Here is a 27195-nt window from a genome sequence, read left to right on the forward strand (position 1 = left end):
ATAATAGTATAGCTAAATAACTGCATGAAGAGTGCTAACTATTAGTCCCCTATGCCGCCACATACCCACAGCAATTTCTAACTATTAACCCACTATGCCGCCACATACCCACCACAAGTTCTAACTATTAACCCCCTATGCCGCCATAAACCCCAAACGCAAACTAACCTAACACCTAACCCCGCCTCTAAACTAAAACCCCTAAGTTAAACATTTTATTAAAAAATCTAACTTAAAAAATTATATATATAAAAAAAACCTAAAGAAACTAACCCTACTCTACCTAACCCCCCTCTAAACTACCCCCCTTTAAACTAACTCCACTAAGTTACACACAAAAACAACTAAGTTACACAAAATAATAAACTACATAGTCCAAAATAAAAAAAACATTATACGTAACACTAAAGTAAATGCCCCATAAAATAAAAAAGCCCCCCCCCCCCCGAAATAAAACAAAAACAAAACCTAACTCTAAAATAAATTACAATAGCCCTACAAAGAGCTACAAAACCCCCACCTTTATTAAAGTAAACCCCCACCTCCAAAATAACAAAATCTAACTTTAAAAACCTAAACTACAAAACAAAAGGAAAATAACAAAGACTATTCTAAAAAATAAAAAACACACCCCAAAAAATCCTAACTAACCCCAAAAGTGTTATTCATAGCTGATGGGGACTCCAACACATCTTGATCCATCGCAGGCCCATCTTCAATCCCTATTGGCTGATTTGAAGCAGCCAATAGCAATACCTTTTTTTAAATTGAAATGAGAATAATCTAAAAAAAAAAAGGATAATTAGAATTTTAAAAAGTTCTTGCTTTTGTTGGCTGATTTGAAATCAGCCATTCGGAAGTAAGTGGAGTCATGAATGAAGATGGGCTCACGATGGATCAAGAGGATTATTTCATAGCCAATCATCATAGGCCAAGTAGGATTTGCCGGTCCTCTGGTGGTCGGCCACTGCAGGCGGTCTGGGGTCAACTCCAGTCCGGCACTGAGTTCCAGGAGGCCAGATAGGCCAAGGAGGCTTTGCTGGTCCCCCGGCAGTCATTCGCCACCAATGGTCTAGGGCTCAGTTCTGGTCCGGCACTGGTTCAAGGAGCCCGGATAGGCCAAGGAGCTTTTGCCGGTCCTCCGGTGGTTGGCCGCCACCGTTTTAGCACATCTCTGTGACACATTATTTAAACATTGATGATAACTTTAGCAACATAGCTATATAGTTATAATAAGGAGGTTTATTACTTATAGTATAGTTTATTATACTTAGTTATTTTTTGACAGTAGGCAGTTAGATGGACGTTACAGGGGAGTGTTGTTTATACTTGATTGTAAGTGTAGGCAGTATTAGGGACTTAGGTGGGCGTTCCGGGAGTGTTTAATTTAGGCATGATATAGTTATAGGCGTTCAAGGGCAGTTAGCAAGGTGTGCTAGTGGGAGTAGCCTGCACTTTGCTTTGGACACATCCACCCAAGATTGATATGTTCAAAGCAGAGAAGTGCAGGTTGCGAGGAAGGTAGTGGCCGTGTTTGTCTCACTGTCTACCAGCTGCCGAGACAAGATAGCTTGTGCTAGTTATTGTAGATGTAGTAAAACTTAGGTCCCCCTGGCAATATTTGAAGTGTGCCTACATTGAAACTAATTTTAGTTTCAGTGAGCGCACTGTCTGCATCATGTAAGCTCACTTCAAATACCCCCCCTGCAGTAAAATGCCGACCAGTGGCGATGTTGTCAATGTGGGCGATGACATCATCCTCCGATTGACTTCTATGGGAGCGTCATAGCCGCTCGCTAGCATTGCTCGGACATGCCCCTTTTTTTGGAACATTCCGATGAACCATCAGGGCCTTAGTGTTTGTGCTGCCCCCTTCCCATTGTACTTAGTTGAAGGGCATCTCACACTTAACTGCTTCAATAACTGACTGCGTGTAGTAATGTGTGTAATAGCTCATTGTTTTAACCCAACAAATACCCATCTGAAATGTAAGAAGTGGATGTTTCAAATTGTCTCCTAATAAAAGTGACATAAAAGTGCAAAAATGAACATTCTTTAAAGTGCAATGTATTATTACACTATTGTGTGCAACTGTGCATATAATTATGAGTTTAACCCTTGCACAGTGTGGTAAACACATAGTTATAGTCACCTACAGTGTAGCAGTGCAATACAGGGAGCTAGGTGAACACAGCCAGTGATACCAAATACATTTATAAGAAATCATTTCTATGTAAAAAGTGATAAATATAAATAAGTTTGTGAATTCTCAATGGAGTGTCTCCTTGTTAGAGGTATATATAAACTTGGGGCGAGATTACATATGCGGCACAGGCTTCAGCATAACTTACTTATGGCACGTTAGAAACTGCAGGTGCCTAAGAAAAAAAACATAATTTATGCTTACCTGATAAATTTATTTCTCTTGTGGTGTATCCAGTCCACGGATCATCCATTACTTGTGGGATATTCTCCTCCCCAACAGGGAGCTGCAAGAGGATCACCCACAGCAGAGCTGTCTATATAGCTCCTCCCCCAACTGCCACTCCCCAGTCATTCGACCGAAGACAAGCAAGAGAAAGGAGAAACTATAGGGTGCAGTGGTGACTGTAGTTTAAAAATAAAAAACACCTGCCTTGAAATGACAGGGCGGGCCGTGGACTGGATACACCACAAGAGAAATAAATTTATCAGGTAAGCATAAATTATGTTTTCTCTTGTAAGGTGTATCCAGTCCACGGATCATCCATTACTTGTGGGATACCAATACCAAAGCTATAGGACACGGATGAAGGGAGGGACAAGGCAGGCGCTTAAACGGAAGGCACCACTGCCTGTAAGACCTTTCTCCCAAAAATAGCCTCCAAAGAAGCAAAAGTATCAAATTTGTAGAATTTAGAAAAAGTATGAAGCGAAGACCAAGTCGCCGCCTTACAAATCTGTTCAACAGAAGCCTCATTCTTAAAAGTCCATGTGGAAGCTACCGCTCTAGTAGAATGAGCCGTAATTTTTTCAGGAGGCTGCTGGCCAGCAGTCTTATAAGCTAAGCGGATTATACTTCTTAGCAAAAAAAAGAGAGAAGTTGCCGAAGCCTTTTGGCCTCTCCTCTGTCCAGAGTAGACAACAAACAATGCAGATGTTTAACGAAAATCTTTAGTAGCTTGTAAATAAAACTTTAAAGCACGAACCACGTCAAGATTGTGTAATAGACATTCCTTCTTCGAAGAAGGATTAGGACACAGTGACGGAACAACAATCTCCTGATTAATATTCTTATTAGATACCACCTTAGGTAGAAAACCAGGTTTGGTACGTAACACTACCTTATCTGCATGGAAAATGAGATAAGCAGGAGCTGAGGAGATTATTTGGAAGGCACAAAAACCCTTTAGAGAGCTCCTATATGTTCAGTGGACTCCTTCAGGGAAGCTAGAAGTCTCAAGCTGCAAAAACTACTGCACGATTTAGGCCTGAAATTAGGCCCCTCCCAACCTGTACTCACAGTGAGAGGGCCATAAAAAACTATCCCTAGGCAAAATCTAGTCAGCCATGTGGAAAAACTGGGCCCCAGAATAAAGTTTTATCACCATTTGTAATAAACGTTTATATACATCAAGCAAACGTTATATCTATTCAGTAATGAGAGTAAATAACAAAAATATTACCCTTTACAGCAAGCATGATACCAGTCGTTATTAAATCACTGTAATCAGGCTTACCTTAAATAAATCAGGTACTGTCAGCATTTTCTAACTTATCCTCTCTATAGAAATTTTTTTAACTGCACATACCTCAGAGCAGGAGACCCTGCACACTATTCCCCCAGCTGAAGTTACTCATCTCTTCAGTTATGTGTGAGAACAGCAGTGGATCTTAGTTACAAACTGCTAAGATCATCAAAAACCTCAGGCAGACTCTTCTTCAACTTTCTGCCTGAGGCTAAAATAGTACAACTCCGGTACCATTTGAAAATAATAAACTTTTGATTGAAGATAAACTACATTAATGCACCACATCTCTCTAGCAACTACCCATGTCGAGAGCTGCAAGAGAATGACTGGGGAGTGGCAGTTGGGGGAGGAGCTATATAGACAGCTCTGCTGTGGGTGATCCTCTTGCAGCTCCCTGTTGGGGAGGAGAATATCCCACAAGTAATGGATGATCCGTGGACTGGATACACCTTACAAGAAAAAAAAAAGTTAAATCTCCCATAAAAGTCTAACACGCTTCCCCAAAAAAACGACACGTAAAACCCCTATATCCGCCATATAATAAAACTATTAACCCCTAATCCACCATTCACCCACATCACAATCTACCTAATAAATGTATTAATCCCTAAATCTGCCAACCCCAACATCGCAAACTACCTAATAAATGTATTAACTCCTAATCCGCCATTCACCCACATCGCAATCTACTTAATAAATGTATTAACCCCTAATCCGCCATTCATTCACATCGCAATCTATCTATTAAAACTATTAACCTCAACCCGCCATTAACCCACATCGCAACAAACCTTATAAATCTATAAACCCCTAATCCGCCAAACCCAAATCGCAACAAACCTAATAAATCTATTAACCCCTAATCCGCCAAACCCCCTTAACACAAATAACTAATTAAATTACTAATTCCCCTAACCTAACACCCCCTAAATTAACCCCAGTTACCTACATTAAAAAATACTAAGTTACACCTAAAATAAAAAAGCTAACATTACTTTAAAAAAAAAAAATTCAATTAATCTAAGATTACAAAAAATAAAAAAGTATAACATTACATAAAATAATAAACCAAATTATCAAAAATAAAAAAATTAAACCTAAACCATATAAAAATAAAAAAGCCCCCCCAAAATAAAAACACCCCCTAATCTAATACTAAACTACCAATAGCCCTTAAAAGGGCCTTTGGTAGGGCATTGCCCTAAGTTAACCAGCTCTTTACCTAAAAAAATACTAAGTCCCCCCTCTAACAGTAAAACCCTCCACCCACCAAACGCCCCCAAAATAAAAAACCTAACACTAAACTACCCATTGCCCCTAAAAGGGCATTTGTATAGGCATTGCCCTTAAAAGGGCATTCAGCTCTTTTACTGCACTTAAAAAGGCATTCAGCTCTTTTATACTGCCCAAAATACCTATTCTAAAAAAAAAAAAAATCCTAACTCTAACACCCAAATAGGTACTCACTGTTCCTGAAGTCCAAGCGGTGAAGTTTTCTTCCATCACGGTGACGTCTTCTATCTTCATTCAGGACCAAGCTGACGCAGAGCGGAGATGAGATAAGCGCGCAACAGAAGACGGTGACCGCGGAGCCATGGAGCGTGGAGATCCTCTTCGTACGATCACCGCTGCACACTGAGGATTGAATTCAAGGTACGCATTTAAAGGGGCAGTAAACTTACATACTAATGTTATATAATTCTGCACATAGTGCAGAATTATATAACATTAGCTTACCGGCACATTTATTACCATTAGCTTACCGGCACATTTATTATTTCAGAGAAATTGTATGTAAAAACCTAATTTTACCAGAACGCTGCTCCTTGCTCTACTGAGTGTGTCTGGTTTTTACACAGCGCATCGCAGCAACACTGTATAGTCACTGTATAGCCATTAAAATGAAACGCATCAGCGTTAGGGTACGTGTAGTACCTCCAACCACTTTGTTGCCTGAAGGGTTATGCACTGTTATACCCTTTTTTCCATGTATCGTTTTATTGCCTAAATAAAGGATTATCGATTGTTCAAACTGGTGCCTACAGCTCTACATTTGTTTATTGAAATGAATATCGCTCGCTACCGCTACTAGACCAGAGCGGGAGCGAGCTACATTCATTTTAATGGCGCAACCGGGCACCTCGTGACTAGACAGTGTTGGCGCGATGCGCTGTGTAAAAACCAGACCCGCTCAGTAGAGCAAGGAGCGGCATTCTGGTAAAATAAAGTTTTTACATACAATTTCTCTGAAATAATTGAAAGAATAATGCCGGTAAGCTAATGTGCCGGTAAGCTAATGTTATATAATTCTGCAATATGTGCAGAATTATATAAAATTAGTATGTAAGTTTACTGCCCCTTTAAATATGGGGTACCTTGCATTCCTATTGGCTGATTTGATTCTTCAAATTCAAATCAGCCAATAGGATGAGAGCTACTGAAATCCTATTGGCTGTTCAAATCAGTATATAAACAACTTGCCTGTAATTCTCTAGAATACTTTCAGATTATTCATCAATTGTTTGGGGGTTTGTTTAGAATTGAGGGTCAACTCTTTAACCCCTTTGCTACTTGACGAAAATACCAGAGAATTTTTAGCATTTTTGCTATCACTCCATTAAAACAGAAATAGAGCCTTGTTTTTTTTTTATTTGCCTGTCAAAACTACATAATAATACTGTATGTGTATACTATATATATATATATATATATATATATATATATATATTTATATATATACATATATATATATATATATACAGGGAGTGCAGAATTATTAGGCAAATGAGTATTTTGACCACATCATCCTCTTTATGCATGTTGTCTTACTCCAAGCTGTATAGGCTCGAAAGCCTTCTACCAATTAAGCATATTAGGTGATGTGCATCTCTGTAATGAGAAGGGGTGTGGTCTAATGACATCAACACCCTATATCAGGTGTGCATAATTATTAGGCAACTTCCTTTCCTTTGGCAAAATGGGTCAAAAGAAGGACTTGACAGGCTCAGAAAAGTAAAAAATAGTGAGATATCTTGCAGAGGGATGTAGCACTCTTAAAATTGCAAAGCTTCTGATCGTGATCATCGAACAATCAAGCGTTTCATTCAAAATAGTCAACAGGGTCGCAAGAAGCGTGTGGAAAAACCAAGGCGCAAAATAACTGCCCATGAACTGAGAAAAGTCAAGCGTGCAGCTGCCAAGATGCCACTTGCCACCAGTTTGGCCATATTTCAGAGCTGCAACATCACTGGAGTGCCCAAAAGCACAAGGTGTGCAATACTCAGAGACATGGCCAAGGTAAGAAAGGCTGAAAGACGACCACCACTGAACAAGACACACAAGCTGAAACATCAAGATTGGGCCAAGAAATATCTCAAGACTGATTTTCCTAAGGTTTTATGGACTGATGAAATGAGAGTGAGTCTTGATGGGCCAGATGGATGGGCCCGTGGCTGGATTGGTAAAGGGCAGAGAGCTCCAGTCTGACTCAGGCGCCAGCAAGGTGGAGGTGGAGTACTGGTTTGGGCTGGTATCATCAAAGATGAGCTTGTGGGGCCTTTTCGGGTTGAGGATGGAGTCAAGCTCAACTCCCAGTCCTACTGCCAGTTTCTGGAAGACACCTTCTTCAAGCAGTGGTACAGGAAGAAGTCTGCATCCTTCAAGAAAAACATGATTTTCATGCAGGACAATGCTCCATCACACGCGTCCAAGTACTCCACAGCGTGGCTGGCAAGAAAGGGTATAAAAGAAGAAAATCTAATGACATGGACTCCTTGTTCACCTGATCTGAACCCCATTGAGAACCTGTGGTCCATCATCAAATGTGAGATTTACAAGGAGGGAAAACAGTACACCTCTCTGAACAGTGTCTGGGAGGCTGTGGTTGCTGCTGCACGCAATGTTGATGTGAACAGATCAAAACACTGACAGAATCCATGGATGGCAGGCTTTTGAGTGTCCTTGCAAAGAAAGGTGGCTATATTGGTCACTGATTTGTTTTTGTTTTGTTTTTGAATGTCAGAAATGTATATTTGTGAATGTTGAGATGTTATATTGGTTTCACTGGTAAAAGTAAATAATTGAAATGGGTATATATTTGTTTTTTGTTAAGTTGCCTAATAATTATGCACAGTAATAGTCACCTGCACACACAGATATCCCCCTAAAATAGCTATAACTAAAAACAAACTAAAAAATACTTCCAAAACTATTCAGCTTTGATATTAATGAGTTTTTTGGGTTAATTGAGAACATGGTTGTTGTTCAATAATAAAATTAATCCTCAAAAATACAACTTGCCTAATAATTCTGCACTCCCTGTATATATATATATATATATATATATATATATATATATATATATATATATATATATATATATATATATATATATATATATATATATATATATATATATATATGGCTCAAAATTTCAAGCAAAATTTCAAGCCCTAAGCTACTAGCCAGCCCACTTTTGATCCCATCCCCACTACTTGCCTACACTACACCCACTAATCCCCCTCTCATCATTGCATATGTTTAGCCAATGTGAAACACCTTATTGAGCAGTAATTTTTCAATATTGTTTTTGCTTTAACCATAAATTAAATAATGCTTCATACAGAAATAAATTACCAAAAATATATGCATAGCAATTAGCAATATCAACGAGGGTTCTGGGGAAAACAACAGCTGGATCGAAAAAGGAAATTGTTGAACTGAGAGAAAGCAGAGTGTGTTGACATTAATGTGAGGTCGTAGCAGACGTGGATTTTTTTTTTATAATTTTCACCTCTCATCTATCTTTCTCCACTCTCTACTCTCTTCAATCTCCCTCTTTTTACCCCCTCCATTCTCTCTCAGGCCATATCTTCTATTTACACTCTTTCTCTCTCTTCACTCTCCACTCTTTCTTAACGCTTTATCTCCAATTTCACTTTTCCTCTCCAATCTCTCTCTGCCCCTGTTTTTCCTCTCAGAAATAAGAATAACATATCCTTGCCCCTTCATGGATACATGATATCCCTTTAGATAATATTTAGAGACATTCACTCACTAACTTTCACTCGCCACTGTTAAATGGCTAGTGGAATTTTTTTTTTTTTTTTTTAAATGGACAACCCAAGGTATTGATCTAGGCCTCTTTTGGTATATTTCATGCCACCATTTGATGTGATCATATGAAAAAAATCATTAACTTAATCACAAACTGAGTTTCTCACTGAAATTATTTACATATCACTTGTGCAGTCATAGTACAAATTATTTCCTTTGTTTGGAAACAGTAGACATGCATGGCTTTGCCATTGGTTTTTGGTAATAACAAGGCCGCTAAATGCTGGTAGTTTGATAACTACCAAAAGTAGTCAGATTGTGCCGAACTTGCGTTCGGAACATCTGTAGTGACATAACCATCGATCTGTGTCGGACTGAGTCCGGCGGATCGTAGGTTACATCACTATATTCTACTTTTGCCGGGCTGTAGGGCTTGATAACTATGGCGAATCAGCCTCACCACAAATACGCTGCGGAATTCCAGCGTATTTGCGGTTGATGGCTTGATAACTAGAGGCCAATGTGTGTGTGTGTAAAACAATATTATTTGTTATGGGGGTGGAAGTCTTGGTGAGTTCCCACACTTTGTAGGACTTGAGCGCTGAGATAGATAGAGCGTGCATGTCTAATCAACTTTCAAATTTAGCTTATTGATTTTGCTTAAGTTTCTTTGTAACCTATATTGAAGGAGCAGCAATGCACTCCTGAGAACTAACTGAACACATCGGTAAGCCAATGTCAAAAGGCAAACATGTGTAGCCTACCAACAGTTAGCTCCCACCTCCTGAGCCTACCTAGGTATGTTTTTCAACACAGGATACCAGGAGAATGAAGCAATTTAGATTATAGAAGTAAATGGATTTTTTTTTAATTTTATGATGAAAGAAAAATGTGGGGTTTCATATTCCTTTAAGCATGGTTTGTTTTCTCACATAGCTTTTCAGAATTATTATGGGATCAGTGATTTCTTCAGGTATCTAAACATTTTACTTCTATTATCAAATGTACTTTGTTCTTTTGGTATCCTATGTTGAAAAAGCATACTTAGATAGGCTCAAGAACAGTAATACACAACTGGGAGCTAGCCAGTTATAGATAGCTACACACATATGGCTCTTGTTATTGGCTCACCAAATATATTCAGCTAGTTCCAGTAGTGTATTACTTCTATAGACATGGCATTAAATATGTATCTGCTGTCTAAGCCCTTTGCCAGAAATACTGCAATAATATATTAGAAACAGACAGTGCTACAATTAAAGGGACATGAAACCCAAAATTTTTCTTTCATGATTTACAAAGAGCATGCAGTTTTAAACAACTTTCTAATTTATTTCTATTATCTAATTTGCTTCATTCTCTTGATATTCTTAGCTAAAAAGCATATCTAGATAGGCTCAGTAGCTGCTGATTGGTTGCTGCACATAGATGCCTCGTGTGATTGGCTCTTTCTTCAACAAACAATATCTAAAAAATGATGCAAATTAGATAATAGAAGTAAATTGGAAAGTTGTTTAAAATTGAATTCTCTATCTGAATCATGAAAGAAAAAAATTGGGTTTAGTGTCCCTTTAAGTAGTCAATACTGTATTTACTTAACAATGCAATAAAAAACATAAATGGTAGATACAATTACTTTTGTCATAGACTAGCAAATATACACAGCAGAAACATTATTTTTTGCAACACAATCTAAAATAAGAATACTTGCCTAGCCTAGAGTGGCAAGACTAAACAGGAACACAACGCGTTTTAAGCACACGCCTCTTCAATTTGTTGTATTACTATTTAGTCTGCCAGACATTAATCAGGAGTTTGAAGAATCTCTAGACTGGGCAAGTATTCTTGTTTAAGATTGTGTTGTGAATAATATTGTTTTTGCTTTGTATATTTGCTAACCTATGTACAATTATATCTCTCATTTTATGTATTTTTATTGTATTTTTAAACTCAAATAAATACATTATTGGATGCTTTAATGATAGCAGTAACAAATTATTTCTATTGGTACAGTAACCCTTTTTTCAGCATTCACTACTACATTTTAAAATAAAGTAATAATATAATGCTCTAATACAGAGCATTTTCTTGTTCTTCTTTTATGTATCTTTTAAGTATTTTTTTATATATGCATACTTTATATTATATAAACTATTCTAAATACACATTTTTAAAGCATTAAAACTGTATTAACAATTTGCAAAACTACTTGTATGTTCTGGTAAGCATGTTTATCATATCTCCCTTAATTATTGACTAATTAGGGCTAGTGGGAAATGAGTACCCACTGTTCTAAGCAATCACTGACTAGCATCTAATTTGTTTAGACAATTTGAATCAATTTAATGTAAACCTAGATTACATCATTTGTTTTTGGTCTCTATAGGGTGTACAAGTCAAGTACAATTCTTCTTTCATGATTCAGACAGAACATATAATTTTAACCCCTTTGATGCGCATGATGAGGCGTTCTCATCTTGCACATCACCACCTATAGGCTCCTCACAAGCCCTACTCATTCTGTAGGGGGTTAGCCGATCAAACATTGTTTACCGTGATCACCCTCACTACAGGCTGGGTATAATTGATGACCTAATGGGTGGCATTCCTAGGCTTCATACGTGGTGACATCACAAAAGGGGCAGAACAAGGAAGCTCACTGTAGCTGCTAGGGAGCTGGATGAGGGCAGGTAAGGGTTCTTCAAACCCTTCAATCTCAGCTCCCATAGCAGCTACAAAACTCCAAGACCCCTAATTTGAAAGAGAATCCCTGTTGGTCATGGAGCAGTACCACACAAAAAATCTTTAAAAAAAAAGTAGAAAGCAAAAAACACAAAAAAATAATCTGATATGTGTAGAGACCCCTAAAAAAAGTTTAGACAAGCCCCTCTCTCAAAAAAAGATATGATATTTGTCTGTATAGTCAGGTGATCACTGTGGTAACAATGGTACCTCTCTAATTTATATTATAAACCCCCAAATCCTGCATGGGCTTATACACATGTGGCTACCCATGATGGCAGTGTTCACTTGGCCCTTTTCAGTTTTATTTTCTAAAATCTAAGAAAAAATTATATATATTTTTTTTTACAGTTTTTGCCACAGCTATCTCATATGCCATGAATTATAAATGTAACAATTGTATACAGTGAATCTGATGAGCCTGCTGAAAAAAATAATATATAATTTGCATGGGTCACTCACTGAAATTTGACTTACAATAACGTTTAAGGGCTCGCTTCCATTGAGTCGTTAAAAATGGAGCCGTAAGCTACCGAAGCGGCCGACAGCTAAAAGTAATTAACGGCTCAATTTTAGTACCAGGTTTCCATTGAAAAAAAAAAGCTCTTTTCGACCGTACGTAAGTTTGCGCTGCCAACCGATGTCGGATTCTACGAAAAGCGCGCCATAACAAGTGCATTGCCATGGTAACCTGACCTCTGTCTATAAGAATAACGGTTTGCGCCTGCGCTCCTTACCTGTGATCGCCTCTAGAGAGAAAGACACGGGAGCTAGTTGCGCTGGTAGGAGTTTGGTGGTTTTAAGAGTTGTTTGAGAGTTAGTGGAGAGTTTGATATTTTATTTTCATATATTCTTATTGTAGGCCTCATATAATATTAGGAACACACACACACACATCCATACATTAGTTAACACACATTAGTTTATATACACAAACACACACACATCCATACATTAGTTAATTAACACACATTCGTTTATACACACAAACACACACACACTTTTATTTGATACAAACACATTCACATTTTTTTTATTTTATTAACCCCCCCATATCCCCATCTTCCTTTTTTACTCCTTTCATTAAGCCCCTTATCCCACTTACCATCTCCCCCACTATATAACTTTATTTTACTTTTTTTTTCATTTATATATTTTGGCCATCCTTTTTTTTTTTTTTTACATCCCATATTTTTATTTTCATTTCACTATATAGCCCATCCCTTTCTTCATTTGTATCCCTTATTATTTTTCTTTAATTTTGTTATAATCCTTTTTTTATATATTTAGCCCATCCCTTTTTTCATTTACATCCCTTTGTTTATTTCCACCCCCACATTTTATTTTTATTTTGAGGGATATAGAATAGAGATAGTTAGGGTCTAGATAGGTTAGGTAGTTAGTTTTGGGGCTATTTAATTTAGGGTTTAGTTAGGTGAATTAGTGTAGTTAGGTAAGCTAGGGACTTTAGTGCTAGGTTAGAGTTAGGGAGGAAGAAGAAAGGGATGGATAGGCCTAGTGGAGTTGGGAAGAGGGTGGCTAGGGGGAGGGCAGTGGAGAGGGTGGATAGAGGGAGGGGGAGGGGGGAAGTAGGGAGTAGTATGGGCAGGACTAGGGGCCGAGGTTTGGGTGGAGGATTTGTCCTTCCTCCAACCCTGGCAGAGGAGGGAAGGAGAGAGGGTGGAAGAGGAGTGGAGGCGGGAGGAGTGAGGAGGAGTCAGCCTCAATTAGGCACACAAAGAAGAGGGAGAGTGGGGCAGACTGTGGCAAGTGGGGGTGGGGCTGGTGCAGGGGCGGAACTACCGTTGATGCAAGAGTCGCCATAGCGACCGGGCCCAGCAGGTCCCTTAAACAGGGGGGCCCAAGACTTCAGTTTGTATTTTTTTTTTTTACTATTATTATTTTTTTATTTATTTTTTTTCCAAATCCTGACCTTATCCATTTTAATTTAAATAAAACTAATTCCAATTTCCAGGGCAGCCAGGTATTGCAGCACAATTGCACATGTCAGAAAGAAACTGTATTTGACGTTTGATTGCCCTGGAACTTCACATTTTGGCGCGCACTGGTTAAGAGTCTGCCTCCTCCGGACCTGACTGACTGGCTGCACGGAAGCACGGTGTATCTCATCGTGACTGCACGTGCAGGCTCAGCCTAGTCAGTAGCAGGAGTCAGTGGAGTGGCACTGGAACTGGTCTGGGTCCTGACCTGGGAGTTTGCAGACTAGCGCGCTGTAGTGACTCAATGAGACGGAGTCCATTCCACTCTCTTGATGACAGTCTGTCTCTCTGTGACAGTCTCACTCTCTCCGCATGCTGCCCGGGTGCCACCATGCCCCCCTGGTCTGTTTCTACCTCCGGGACCGGGTGTCCTCTCACAGAGATGTACTATGCCCGAACTACTCAGAGAGCACTCACCCACTGTCAGCTCCCACAGTACAAGGTAGAGGGTGAGTGGCCTGCTTGGCACAGGTTATATGGGGTTAATAGGTAGATGGGGGCTTAAAGTGTGTCTAAAATGTTTGCGTGGGTACTAGACCTAGTGAGTCAGTGGGCTGTGATTTAGGGTAATATATACCTTAAATGGTCATATGTAGTAAGTGAAGTGTTATTAATCTGGGTGTGAGTCCCAGATTATTAACACTTCAATTACTACATATGACTATTCAATTTATTCAAGGTATATATTGCCCTAAATCAAAGCCTACTGACTCACCAAGTCTACCCAGCGTTTTATCCATAGACCTATTCGGTCAATTTTAACTGCCACCAAACCATAAAGTGTAACCTTTTATAATACTGCTGGAGCCTCATCTAAATAAATAAGTTCTTAAATTTGTAACCCTCTTCAACATCAATTGTGAGATTGTGTCTGCTATTAGTGGTCTCTTTAGGTTGGCTGATCAAAAGTGTCTAGCTTCTAGATTGTAAGTGTAAGTAATAGTGTGTCTGTGGGTGTGCGTCTGTGTGTATGCATGTGTGTGCTTGAGTGTGTATGTATGAGTTAGTGCGTGTGCGTGTGTGTATGTATATGTGTGTGTGGGTTTACATGTGTATATATATATACACACACACACATACATATATATATATATATACATATATATATATATATATATATATATGTGTGTGTGTGTCTGTGTATATGTATATGTGACAGCGTGCTTGTGTGAGCGCATGTATGTGTATATATATGTGTCTGTCTCTTGGCTACAAAATTAGGGCAGTTCCATTTTTCATTTATATCATGGTGGAAGGACTCTTGTGCTGTTTTCTAGTATGGCTTTTACAATGGATTTGTTCTAAAGATTTTAAAAAACAGAAAAAGGAATATATACATTCAAATAAAAAAAGAGAGAAAAGTTTTTTTTCTTTTTTGTTTTGTTATGATTTTTTGTTTAAAAGAGGAGAGATAAATAATATAATATATATAATATATACATTTTTTTATGTATAATATAGCATATATATATATATATATATATATATATACACACACAGTTTTTATATGTATGTATTGCAAGTTGGGGGGGGGGGGCCTTCATGGATTCTTGCACCAGGGCCCTGAGGCTTCTAGTTACGCCTCTGGGCTGGTGGTAGACTGTCACAGCCTGCAGGGACAGAGGAGGTAGAGAGGGCTGGTCCCCAGTCACAGGAGGGGACTCTGTGTCTGCTGGCCCTTCAGGTGTGAGGGGCAGGCTTAGAGAGGAGAGGTACTCTGAGGAGGAGAAGGAGGCACTTGTTGAGGCCTACTTGGAGAGGGCACCTCAGCTGGAGAACCCTAACCTGAGGGCAGGTGTCCGGAATAAGCTGTGGGAGGAGATTCGATTGGCAGTCAGCTGCTTACGACGTAATCGTTCGACTGCCAGCATTAAACACCGCTATCATGACTGCAGGAGGGAAACCAAAGCGAAGCTGGCACAGCAGGCCAAATATGCACGTGGGACAGGTGGTGGTCCTAGCAAGAGAATTCACCTAAAGTCATGGGAGGAGATGCTGGCCAATGTCTTCTCAGATGAATCTGTCCTAGGATGTAAGGGGACAATGGACACTTCAGTGCCAGCTGAAGAGGTCCATGAAGGTGAATATTAAATATCATATGTAATAAATGTTTTATTTCTAACAAATATATGTTAACATCAGAAATATATATCGGCTTTGTTTTTTAAAATATCAATGTAATCATACACATGTGTAATACAGAATATAGAATGTTCATATATTATATATGTTTAGTAATCAATTGTGTTCAAGCATCAGTGGAAAACATACATAGGTAGGATTAGTACAAGTAATGTTTTACATGGTTCAAAGTCTGATTTGCACATTAGCTTAAAGTGATAGTAAACCCAATGTTTTTATTTCATGATTCAGATAGAGCAGAAATTTCTAAGCAACTTTCTAATGTACTACTATTATCAATATTTCTTTGTTCTCTTGGTATCTTTATTTGAAAAAGTAGGAATGTAAGCTATGGAGACTTTGCATTTTTGGTTCTGAACCCTGGCTAGCGCTCGTGATTGGTGGCTACATTTAGCCACCCAATAAGCAACAGCAACCCGGGTTCTGAAACAAAAATTGTCTGGCTCTTAAGCTTTACATTCTTGCTTCTCAAATAAAGATACCAAGAGAAGGAAGAAAATATGATAATAGGAGTAAAATATAAAAAGTTGACTAAATTTGCATGCTCTGTCTGAATCATGAAAGTTTAATTTGTACTTCATTGCCCCTTTAATTGCATCTTAACATAGTTGTAGTGGATATATTCATCCTGATTTCTGGAGTGGCTATCTGCTCAAACAAGCAAGGGTATAGATTTAAATTCTTTCTATCTATATCATATATATGGACTATGTGTAATACAAAGAGTCGCTTGGAGGCACAATCTTTAAATATACACCTCTGGTTAAATATGTTTAAGTTTATACAGAAATTATATATATATATATATATATATATATATATATATATATATATATATATATATATATATATATAAAACTATATCTATATCTATATATTTGATTTTCAAATGTTAGATGTTTCATCAGATTAATTTATAATAACAATTTATTTTTCAGAATCGGAACATGAGTATGAGTCCTCAACAAGACCGGAGGCCAGTGATGTTCCGGAATTCAGTGAGGAGGAGGAGGGGGATGTTATTGAAGCTGGATACTCCTATCTCAGCATACTTGAAGGAGATGAGCAACAGCCACTGGCCTATGAGGTTGAAAATGTTCCTGGCCCATCCCCATATTCATCTGGGAGGACATATCATCAGATGCAGCCTCCACCACCACAGCATTATCAGATGCATCCTCCACCACCACAGCATTATCAGATGCATCCTCCACCACCACAGCATTATCAGATGCATCCTCCACCACCACAGCATCAGCAGATGCCTCCTTCATCACCACAGCATCAGCAGATGCATCCTCCACCACCACAGCATCAGCAGATGCCTCCTTCATCACCACAGCATCAGCAGATGCCTCCTTCATCACCACAGCATCAGCAGATGCATCCTCCACCACCACAGCATCAGCAGATGCCTCCTTCATCACCACAGCATCAGCAGATGCCTCCTTCATCACCACAGCATCAGCAGATGCATCCTCTACCACCACAGCATCAGCAGATGCCTCCTTCATCACCACAGCATCAGCATATGCCTCCTTCACCACCACAGCATCAGCAGATGCATCCTCCACCACCACAGCATCAGCAGATGCCTCCTTCATCACCACAGCATCAGCAGATGCCTCCTTCATCACCACAGCATCAGCAGATGCCTCCTTCATCACCACAGCATAAGCAGATGCATCCTCCACCGCAGCATCTGTACTATATGCCACCTCAACAACAGATTCAGCACCCTCCCATGGCACAACAAATGCCTCCACCACTACCACCACAACAACAATCACCACCACCCCCCACCAATGTCTGTCCTCAATTGGATATTGAGCCACCCACACAGTCCCCAAGACTGAGTGACGACAACCTCACATAGAGCAAGGAATATGTGCCGGAGACACCTATACAGCCACAAGTGCCCCCCATGGAATCCAATATCCCCGCACAGTCCCAGCAGGATGCTCTACTGAGGCTCATTCACAGGGAGCTTAGACTTACTAGGCTCCAGCAGCAGCATGATTTCAGGAGGCTACAGAGCCAGATGGACATACATAATGCCTCACTCGTCCGCCTGGCAGAGGCAGTGGAGAGGCTTGCAGATAGGACGCAAACTCACTGCTTACTCGCATCCTCCATTATCTCCCTGCAGGACCCTGAATCACATGTTTTAGCCTCCCAGTCAGCTGGTGTGCGTGGCCCAAGACGCCACACTTCCATCCCAAGTACCTCTCCTCCAAAGGCCAAATCCCGCCGCAAGTATTTTTCTTTTTAAATTATTTCCAGATATATAATATCTAATTTTTTTGTATGAAGCAGTGTGATTTCCATCTCATAAATATGCATATATTTTTCTAATCAAAATTAGAAAATATATTTCAAAATTGTTTTAATAGCTGTTTATTTTCAAAACATTAACAGCTTTATTCATTTTTATTTCACATTATGTCAATTAATATTCAGGTGTACATCTTTAAAACATCTATTGAGAATGTTATGCCATTTAAGAATACTTGAGGATACTTGTCTGAAATCAATACAGTATATGCTATCTAACATTAGTCAACGTGGCATGTGTAAATGTTATGATTAATATTCTACAAGCATATGTTGTTTGCTCCTTCAGATGAAGCTAATAAGGATTATCCAGTTGTAGAAGAGTTTTAAAGTAAATACTCCTTCCTGTTGATATGGCCAAATACCTTGCATTCATGCTTATAGTCATATGTGGAATGTAATATCTGAAACCTATACCTATCATTGACTAATGCACTCCTTTTTGTCAAGAATATTATTAAATATTTAGACTGATTTGAGAAATGCATCTTTATGATATTTAAGCACTGATGAATGCACAACATATATGTGATTGCCATGATATAGAGGTGATTAATACATTTTAATTGACATCATATGAACAGACACAGACTCTCCCTGGGACCAATGCACAATGCACTTTTAAATTGTTTCAATAACTCCATGTTAAAGACAATACTTCATATCTCTTGAACTATGTAATATTAAGCACTTATGTATTTTGGTTAATAGTCTAAATATTGCAAATGTATTATCTGCTTTAGCAGACATGACATGACATATATTTTATAAATATTAGTACTATGACACATTATAACTTTAATGTGTCATCGTTTTGTATTGAATAAATATGATTTTCACATTGAAAATTACATTTGAATGAGGGTAAATCTGTAATAATAAAACTCATCTTCATGATAAACAACTTATTTCCTTTGAATTATTTTTCTATATGTATTGAGATTATATATAGCATCCCTGGGCAAAGGTTTCATTTTGAATAGGTAGATATTTTATTTATTTTTATAATATTTTACCAGGAAAGATACATTGAGATTTCTATAGTTTTCAAGTATGTCCTGGGTCCACAAAACATTGCATTGATACAATGGGTACAATAAAATAAAAACAATAATAGTACACGATATATGCACAAAAATTTTACATAGAACAGGTAGGAAATATATAATCAACAATGACAGGTGCATTCTGTTTTGAGATATGTAGAGAGGGATCTCTTAAAGGATATTAGGCATGGGGAAGGTTTGAAAGTGTGCGGGAGGTCGCTCCATAATTGTGGTGCTTGCATATATTTTTATATGTACATACATATTGATATTTCTATGACAACATGGGTGCAAATATTCCTATATATAGGACCAATAAATGTAGCATATATAATGTTATTTGTACATTGAAACACTCATAATTTCTTTTGGATTTGCAATTTCAATGAGAAACAGGCCTCAAAAAAGCTCTTTTTCTTCCTTTACACCTAGTTGAGCTGGGGGTAATATTTCTCAATGTATCGACAGCCTCCGACAGTGTATTAACGGTTAGCACTTTCATTGGAAACCTGGTATAATTTATCGATTAACGGCTTCTATTACTTTCTATGGGACGCGAAGATCTTTTCGGCAGCCGAAGTCCGGCTGCCGAAATTGAGGTATAACGTGCCATTGGAAACAGTCGATAAACGATATTGCTTTCGACAGCATATTTAACGGTTTGCGAGTGCATGCAAACTGAATAACGACTCAATGGAAGCGAGCCCTAAATCTAGCTAGCAAAAAAGCTCAAACTTGGCTCACCACTGGGGTGAAAAAAGGTTTATCAGTGAAAGGGTTAAGAAACATTCTAATTTACTTCTAATATCAAATTTGCTTAAAAGGACATGACACCCAAATTTTGAAACTGTTGAAGCTGAACATCTCTATGTAATGAAGAAAGATATTTTACCTCAAAATTTATTCAGCTTACAATAGTAAGTGCTCAGTGAATGGTTCTCCTTCAGCTGCTGTTGGAAAAAAAACACAAAACAGCCAATAAGCATCAGCAGTGCTGAAGTCATGCTATGCTTTGCTGTGATCTCATGAGATTTCACAGAAATCTTGTGAGATTTCAAAGTAAACTTTTTTAAAATGAACAGGAAAATAACATTACTGTACCTGCACATGCCAGATGCATGCTCCCTTGCAAGTCCTGGGACTAGTATCCTGATTGGCTGCTTAAAGTCTTTTTACAATTGGGTGTGAATACTTAATACATTTTGAGGTAAATATCTTCCTTTTTTACACAGAGATATTCAGGTGCTAATTTATAGTCAGCTTTTTACAGCACCACTTTCAAGTACTTCAACATTTTGGTATCATGTCCCTTTAAGTGATTACAATCGTAAATTAATTCAGCTGTTAAAAGCCCACGGCAATAGAAAACATGTTTTCGGTTGTTAAGTACTTTGCACGAAAGCACAATCCTGTTTATAAGCCTGGTTATGAAGGGGTGGTTCCTTTTGAAAGCCCAGTAACAAAGGTGCAACACTGTTTGAAATCCTGTTTATGAAGTTGCCTGAACTGAACATTTATATGTAAAAAGGAAGATATTTACACTCCGCTGTAAAGAGACTTTAAACAGATTAAATCAGAATGCTAGTCCCAGGGCGTGCGAATCTAGCATGTGCAGGCACAGTCATGTTATTTTCCTATTCATTTTAAGTTAACTATGAAATCAAACAAGATTTCAGTGAACTCTCATGAGATCGCAGCAAAGCAAAGCATGACCTCAGTACTGCTAAATTGCTGATGGCTATTGTTTTTTTGTTTTTTTTACTTGTAGCTAGACAGCAGCTGAAGTATAACTGTTCACACAGCAATTACTCTGGTGAGCTTAATAATTTGTGAGGTAAAATATCTTTTTTTACATAAGGATGTTAAGGTGATATTTTCATGTCAGCTTTTTACAGTTATGCTACATCACTTTCAAATGATTTAGCATATGAGTATTACATCCCATTAATTCTCATTGTATCCTTTGTTGAAAAAGCAGCAATGCACTACTGTGAACTAGATGAACAGATCCAGTGAACCAATAACAAGAGGCATACAAGTGCAGCAACCAATCAGCAGCTAGTTCCGAGTAGTACATTGCTGCTCCTGAGCCTGCTTTGGTTTGTTTTCAATAAATAATACCAAAAGAATGAAGCAAATTATATAATAGAAGTAAATTGGAAAGTTATTTACAATCACATTCTCTATCTAAATCAAGAACATTTAATTTTTACTTTACTGTTCCTTTAAATATACAGAAAACCCCCAATGTTTCTTTCATGATTCATATAAGCATGGGTAAGCAAATGACAAGAGGCCGAAAACCAATCAGCAGCTAATTCCCAGAATACCAAGAAAACAAAGAAAATTAGATACAGTAATTAAAAAAGGAAAGCTGTTTAAAACTGCATGTTCTGTCTGAATCATGAAAGTTTATTTTTTACTTTACTATCCAATTAAATGTATATAAGACAATGCTTCTTATGTAAAAAAAAAAAGTTAAAGTAAACATAAAAACACATTGTGTGAAAAAATAGCTGCAAACAACTTACTTGTTGTCTTGCTAAATTAGCAATTCTATGTGTAGCCACTACCCGCAACTAGATAAGCAAGCAGACATTACAAAACTTACATTCTATTGTAACATGACGTTTTGCAGCAAACATCTCTCTTCTGAGTATGGACAATAAACTGACTGCAGCTAGATTAGGTGTCTCCTGGCAACACTTCAAACTCCTACTTTGCCTTCTTGTAGAGACCCCAACTCCCCTGTGGGACGGTAAAATGAAGTAAAAAAATTAAAATAAATAAAAGGAGAAATCTTTTTAAAATTATGGGGAAAGCAGGAATGTAAGCTTAGGATCAGGCCCATTTTGGTTTATTTTTGGTTCTGCACCCTAGGTAGTGCTTGCTGATTGATGCCTACATTTAGCCACCAATCAACAAGTGCTACCCAGGTGCTGAACCAAAAATGGGCCAGCTCCTAAGCTTACATTCCTGCTTTTCAAATAAAGTTACCAAGAGAACAAAGAAAAATTGATAATAGGAGTAAATTAGAAAGTTGCTTAAAATGACATGCTCTGTCTGAATCATGAAAGAAAACATGTGGTTTTCATATCCTTTTACCTATAATAATAGACTGTTTAGTGCGTTGGTATTACAACAATGAAACAGACTTTCAAGTGATTTTGCATTTGGGCATTATGTCCCTTTAAGGTCAAATAGTGGAGTTCTTTACTAACTTTTAAACTATGAGTTTGTATTGAAATCTACACTACACGCATACATACATTCACATACATATAAATGTACATACACATTTATTACATACACATTTCTATCTATCTATATACACACACACACACACATATATATATATATATATATATATATATATATATATATATATATATATATATATATATATAAAATTACATTTTTTTGTAAAATATATATCTTTATCTTTATAGCTATATAATATCATTATATACATTTATATATATATATATATATATATATATATATATATATACAGAACCTTTTAACACTGGTCTTTTTCATTGGCTGAAGGCGGGTGGCTGATTGCCCATTATCTGGACGACTTTCTACTTGTAGGACGAGCAAAACACTCTTTAGGTTGTCTGAGCATCATGGGAAATGTAGTTCCAAAACATCTGGGGGCTCAAGGTTGCTGACCCCTGCTCTATCCAATATGCACATGATAGAGTGCCCTAGACTTTTACTTGAGCTCTAATAGATTGTTATATATTACTTTCAACCTGTAAAATAAGCACAGAAATCCTATATAATAAAAGGCCAAATGTGTTTGTCCAAAGCCGTCATGCGCAGTAGAGATTGCGCGCAAGGACAAACACATCTGGCCTTCCAACTAACCTGGCGTCGTGTGGTGGAGTGGGTGTGTCGGGGCGGGTGTGAAGTGGGCGTGTCTGGGTGGGTGTGATGTGGGCGTGACCAGACGGGCACCACGTGGGTGTGATGTGGGCGGGGCCAGCGTGACACTTGTTTAAGATTGTTGTTTAAGATTGTGTTGTGAATAATATTGTTTTTGCTTTGTATATTTGCTAACCTATGTACAATTATATCTCTCATTTTATGTGTTTTTATTGTATTTTTTAAACTCAAATAAATAGCTCTAATACAGAGCATTTTCTTGTTCTTCTTTTATGTATCTTTTAAGTATTTTTTTTATATATGCATACTTTATATTGCCAATTACATGCTGAATTGCAAAACTATTCTAAATACACATTTTTAAAGCATTAAAACTGTATTAACAATTTGCAAAACTACTTGTATGTTCTGGTAAGCATGTTTATCATATCTCCCTTAATTATTGACTAATTAGGGCTAGTGGGAAATGAGTACCCACTGTTCTAAGCAATCACTGACTAGCATCTAATTGGTTTAGACCAGCGGTCGCCAACCAGTGGTCCATGGACGACTGGTGGTCCACGAGAAGATGTTGGTGGTCCCTGAAACTATGAAGCAGGAATGAATTTTCTCTGATGGTGTCACCCTCGTCGCGCCCCAACTCCCTACAGTCCCTTGCTGGACATCAGTGAAAACCGGAGGAGGAGTTAAATTACAATCTCCCTACGCACGTTGCGTAGTACTGCGCAACTTGCATAGCTAGATTGTATATTTAACTCCTCCTGCCCAGCGCGCTGTTTAGAGAGGTTGATAAAGTCTTGGCTTGAAATTGTGGAATTATAGTATATAAAAAGAGAAAATCTTTAAAAAAAAATTCTCTCCTATATTTAATTTATTTTCTTCCCTTTACCTGTCTCTTTGTAGCAGTTTTCCTCTTCCTCCCCTCCATTTTCTTTTTTTTTTTTTTATTAAATATTAATTATTTTTAATTCTAATAATTTTCCAGCACACAAATCCATTCCACCTGAATTCCATTAATTGCCATCCAACAGATCAGCCATATCCCACCTTTATTATAGTAATTGCCAGTAACATCAGTCGTGGTTAGCTCACATCCATATTGAGAGCTTTCTGATATAAACTTGATTTATGACTCCGATGTCTGTCCATGATCATAAGTAGTTTTGAACAATTCCTAACTGGGGAGGTAACTTGGAAGTCTTGTGGTCCTTTTAAACATAATTCTTTTTTTCCCACTTTCTGCCTCTGTTTGCAGCTCAAAAGTTGACACTCACCCTTTATCTGTCATTTGGAAGTTTTCTCTCAGTTCTGTCATTCAGTTAGTTAATTCCAAAAAATAATTCTTAAAAATGTGTAAATATATACATAATGTAAACTTAGCTATGGTTATACTAGTTATGTACAGTATGTGTGTATATATATATATATATATATATATATATATATATATATATATATATATATATATATATATATATATATATATATATATATATATATATCTATATATATATATACATATATACACACACCGTATATATATCTATATATACTGTATCTATATATCTATACAGGGCCTATGATTACCCAAAAACTGAACTCGCCCATCGGGCGAGTAACTGCCAAAAATTACCAGCCCGCAGGAAAATTTACTCGCCCGTGCGCATTCTGCATATGTGTACATTATACATTAAAAAGGACAAAAGACACCTTGTTGTTATAATCTCACAAACCTGTATTCTTTATTTTTGTATACATTCCTGACATTGGTCCAATTATACAGTCATTGAACTATGGAATAGTGCGAAATTAGACTTTTAGTGAACTAGTATTGATATATTTTAAGCAAATTTGAAAATAAAATTAGTAACTGAGCCTCAGCCATTGTATTGAAGTCAATACAGAAAGTAACTGATCTATGCTGCACATGAAACATTGTTGAAACTGTTAACAGATGTCAATCTGAGTCAGAGTGCTCTGGGAAGTTCAACTCACAATCATAAACCTCATTAAGTCTTGACACCTCAAACTCTTCTGCTTGCTCCTCATCATTTTCAAGATGATCAAAAGGGATTGGAACCTCTGCAACCTCAGCAATTACTAAATTTGATGTTTCATTTGTAGACCTTTTGTATGTGACATTTCTCTTTCTTGGTCCTGCTGTTGCCCAATGCCTTACTGCATCACTTGGATCAAATTGATCTACTGGTGCAGAATGAAGGTTTACAATCATTAAATCTGACAATGTTGAAGTTATGAGGGAGGAGCGCCAGTCACTTTTGATCATCTTCATTTTGGAAAAGCCTCTTTCACATTCTGATGTGCTGACTGGCAAGGTTAGGATCAAGTCCATCAAACTCAGAAGATGGCCACATTTATCTCCGAATTCTCTGTTGAGTTCAGGCCAGGTGACCGTTTTCAGCTTCTTCTCCCAGTCATTCTTGTTATACAAACTAGTCTTAAGAACTGTCCATTCATTCACTATTTCCCTACAACTAACACCCTGTGCCTCTAGTACTGGTTGAAACTGACTGGTCAGAGTTACAATGTCTTCATTGCCAAAGTCTGGAAGAAAGAAAACAAGAAATTCCTTGCAAACATGTTTGATGCATATTTTTTTTGCTCTACTAAAATAAACTATACTAATTAGGACATATTAAACAAAATAAATGTATATTTCATATTAAACAAAATATATGTAAATTGTAATTCATATATTTTTGTTTAATATGTCCTAATAATATTTTACATGATTAGAGAACATCTCTAATTACATTTTAAATGTAGAAATACCTTCTGAGTTTTCTTTGTCAGGCCATGTTTTGAAGGATGTCACCGATGTTGCCTGAAGAACTCCTTCTTCAATGTCTTCAAAGCGATCTTCAAAGCTGGACTGTATTGCTTCCAGAAACTTCTTTTTTGAACTCTTGAAGGCATCATTCTTTCCTTTCAACTCAACTCCTTCAAACCTTGCTGTGCCTTCTTCATCATACTGAATAGAATGAAGAAGTGACCCAGGTACAGGCCTGGAACATATATGAACATAAGAACAAAACCTCTTATAGAACAAAACAACAACAAAACAAAAAAGTACATACCTCTCTTTCAGAGCGATCAGTATTTTTTTTGTCACTTCCAAACTGTTGTGGACATCTGCAACACTTGCATTTCGGTTCTGAAGAGTGTTGGACAAGTTGCATAGCTGTAAAAGCACATCATACATGAAACAAGCATACTGGACCATTGACAGACTTGTAGCAGCTCTGTAAAAGCATCTAGCCTTTGCTTGCTGTTCTCCTCTCACACCTTTTGCATCAGGAGATTGGACCTAGAAATAAAGTAGTATACAATACATAATTCCCCATTGCTCATTTTTTATTCTTTCTTTCTCTCTCTCTCTCTCTCTCTCTCTCTCTCTCTCTCTCTCTCTCTCTCTCTCTCTCTCTCTCTCTCTCTCTCTCTCTCTCTCTCTCTCTCTCTCTCTCTCTCTCTCTGGGATTTGGTTTCTCAATTTTGAGAGACAGAGAGAGGGAGGGAGAGCTAGAGAAAGGCAGAGAGAGTGAATGACAGCAGCACAGGAGAGATAAAAGGAATAAGAGGTAGGGGGAAAGGGACAGATAGTGAGGAACAGGAGTGGGGAGGGTGAAATGGAGGGAGAGAAAAGGGGGCTTGAGAGACATGGGGAGAAAGCAAGGGAAGGCTGGAGAGATAGAGATAGCAGAGGGAAGGGGCAGAGGTCTACATACCTGATCAAGATGTTGTATAATTGCTTTGTAACCTTTGAGGAAATGGTCAAGTGCACGCCAGAAGTGGCCTACCCATCGTGTCCCATCTGCTCGTGTAGGCAATAGTGGCCTCATTTTCAAAGAAGCATAGCTGTTCTTAAGATTTGCACGGTTGAGTGCTGACTTGTGATAAAATAAAATATAACCCTAGAAGTAGATCCTTTAACTTCTGATGACTCTCATTATTGGCTGCTGTGTCCCTGACACTGAGCTCCAAGCGGTGACTCATGCAGTGAATTGCAACAACATGCTTTCTCTGTCCTTTTAGTTTCTGCACAACTCCTCCATTTTTTCCCAGCATCACTGCTGCTCCATCAGTGCCTATTGCAACTATTTTCTCCTTCCACGACTGGTCAAGGTGTTGTGTAACTGCTGCATTTACTGCCTGAGAAATTGTTTCAGCATCAGCCTTTTCAACTGACTGCAAAGCCACAAATCTTGTGTGTACCTTGCCTTCTATTGCAAATCT

General features: G+C 37.9%; 1 protein-coding gene across 1 annotated transcript; it reads right to left on the reverse strand.

Moving 5' to 3' along the window:
• Window positions 1-24658: 24658 nt before the first annotated feature.
• On the reverse strand, window positions 24659-26801 carry LOC128661534 (zinc finger protein 862-like). The gene is made up of 4 exons (XM_053715780.1): window positions 26688-26801; window positions 26040-26269; window positions 25735-25967; window positions 24659-25506 (listed from the first exon to the last, which is right to left on the reverse strand). The coding sequence occupies exons 1-4, from the start codon at window positions 26799-26801 to the stop codon at window positions 24899-24901; spliced, it is 1185 nt and encodes a 394-aa protein (XP_053571755.1). The 3' UTR covers window positions 24659-24898.
• Between the last annotated feature and the right edge of the window lie 394 nt (window positions 26802-27195).

This window comes from Bombina bombina, chromosome 5, assembly GCF_027579735.1.
Source record: "Bombina bombina isolate aBomBom1 chromosome 5, aBomBom1.pri, whole genome shotgun sequence".
In the NCBI taxonomy this organism is placed as follows: Eukaryota; Metazoa; Chordata; class Amphibia; order Anura; family Bombinatoridae; genus Bombina; species Bombina bombina.

Bases quoted from the DNA above. Each gene is read 5' to 3' on its own strand.
- LOC128661534 (XM_053715780.1), bottom strand. From the start codon at position 26,801: ATGAGGCCACTATTGCCTACACGAGCAGATGGGACACGATGGGTAGGC. The intron at 26,270-26,687 runs GTATGTAGACCT...CTTTATTTCTAG, and splicing joins TTATACAACATCTTGATCAG to GTCCAATCTCCTGATGCAAA. The intron at 25,507-25,734 runs GTATTTCTACAT...TCTTTCTTCCAG, and splicing joins TGACAAAGAAAACTCAGAAG to ACTTTGGCAATGAAGACATT.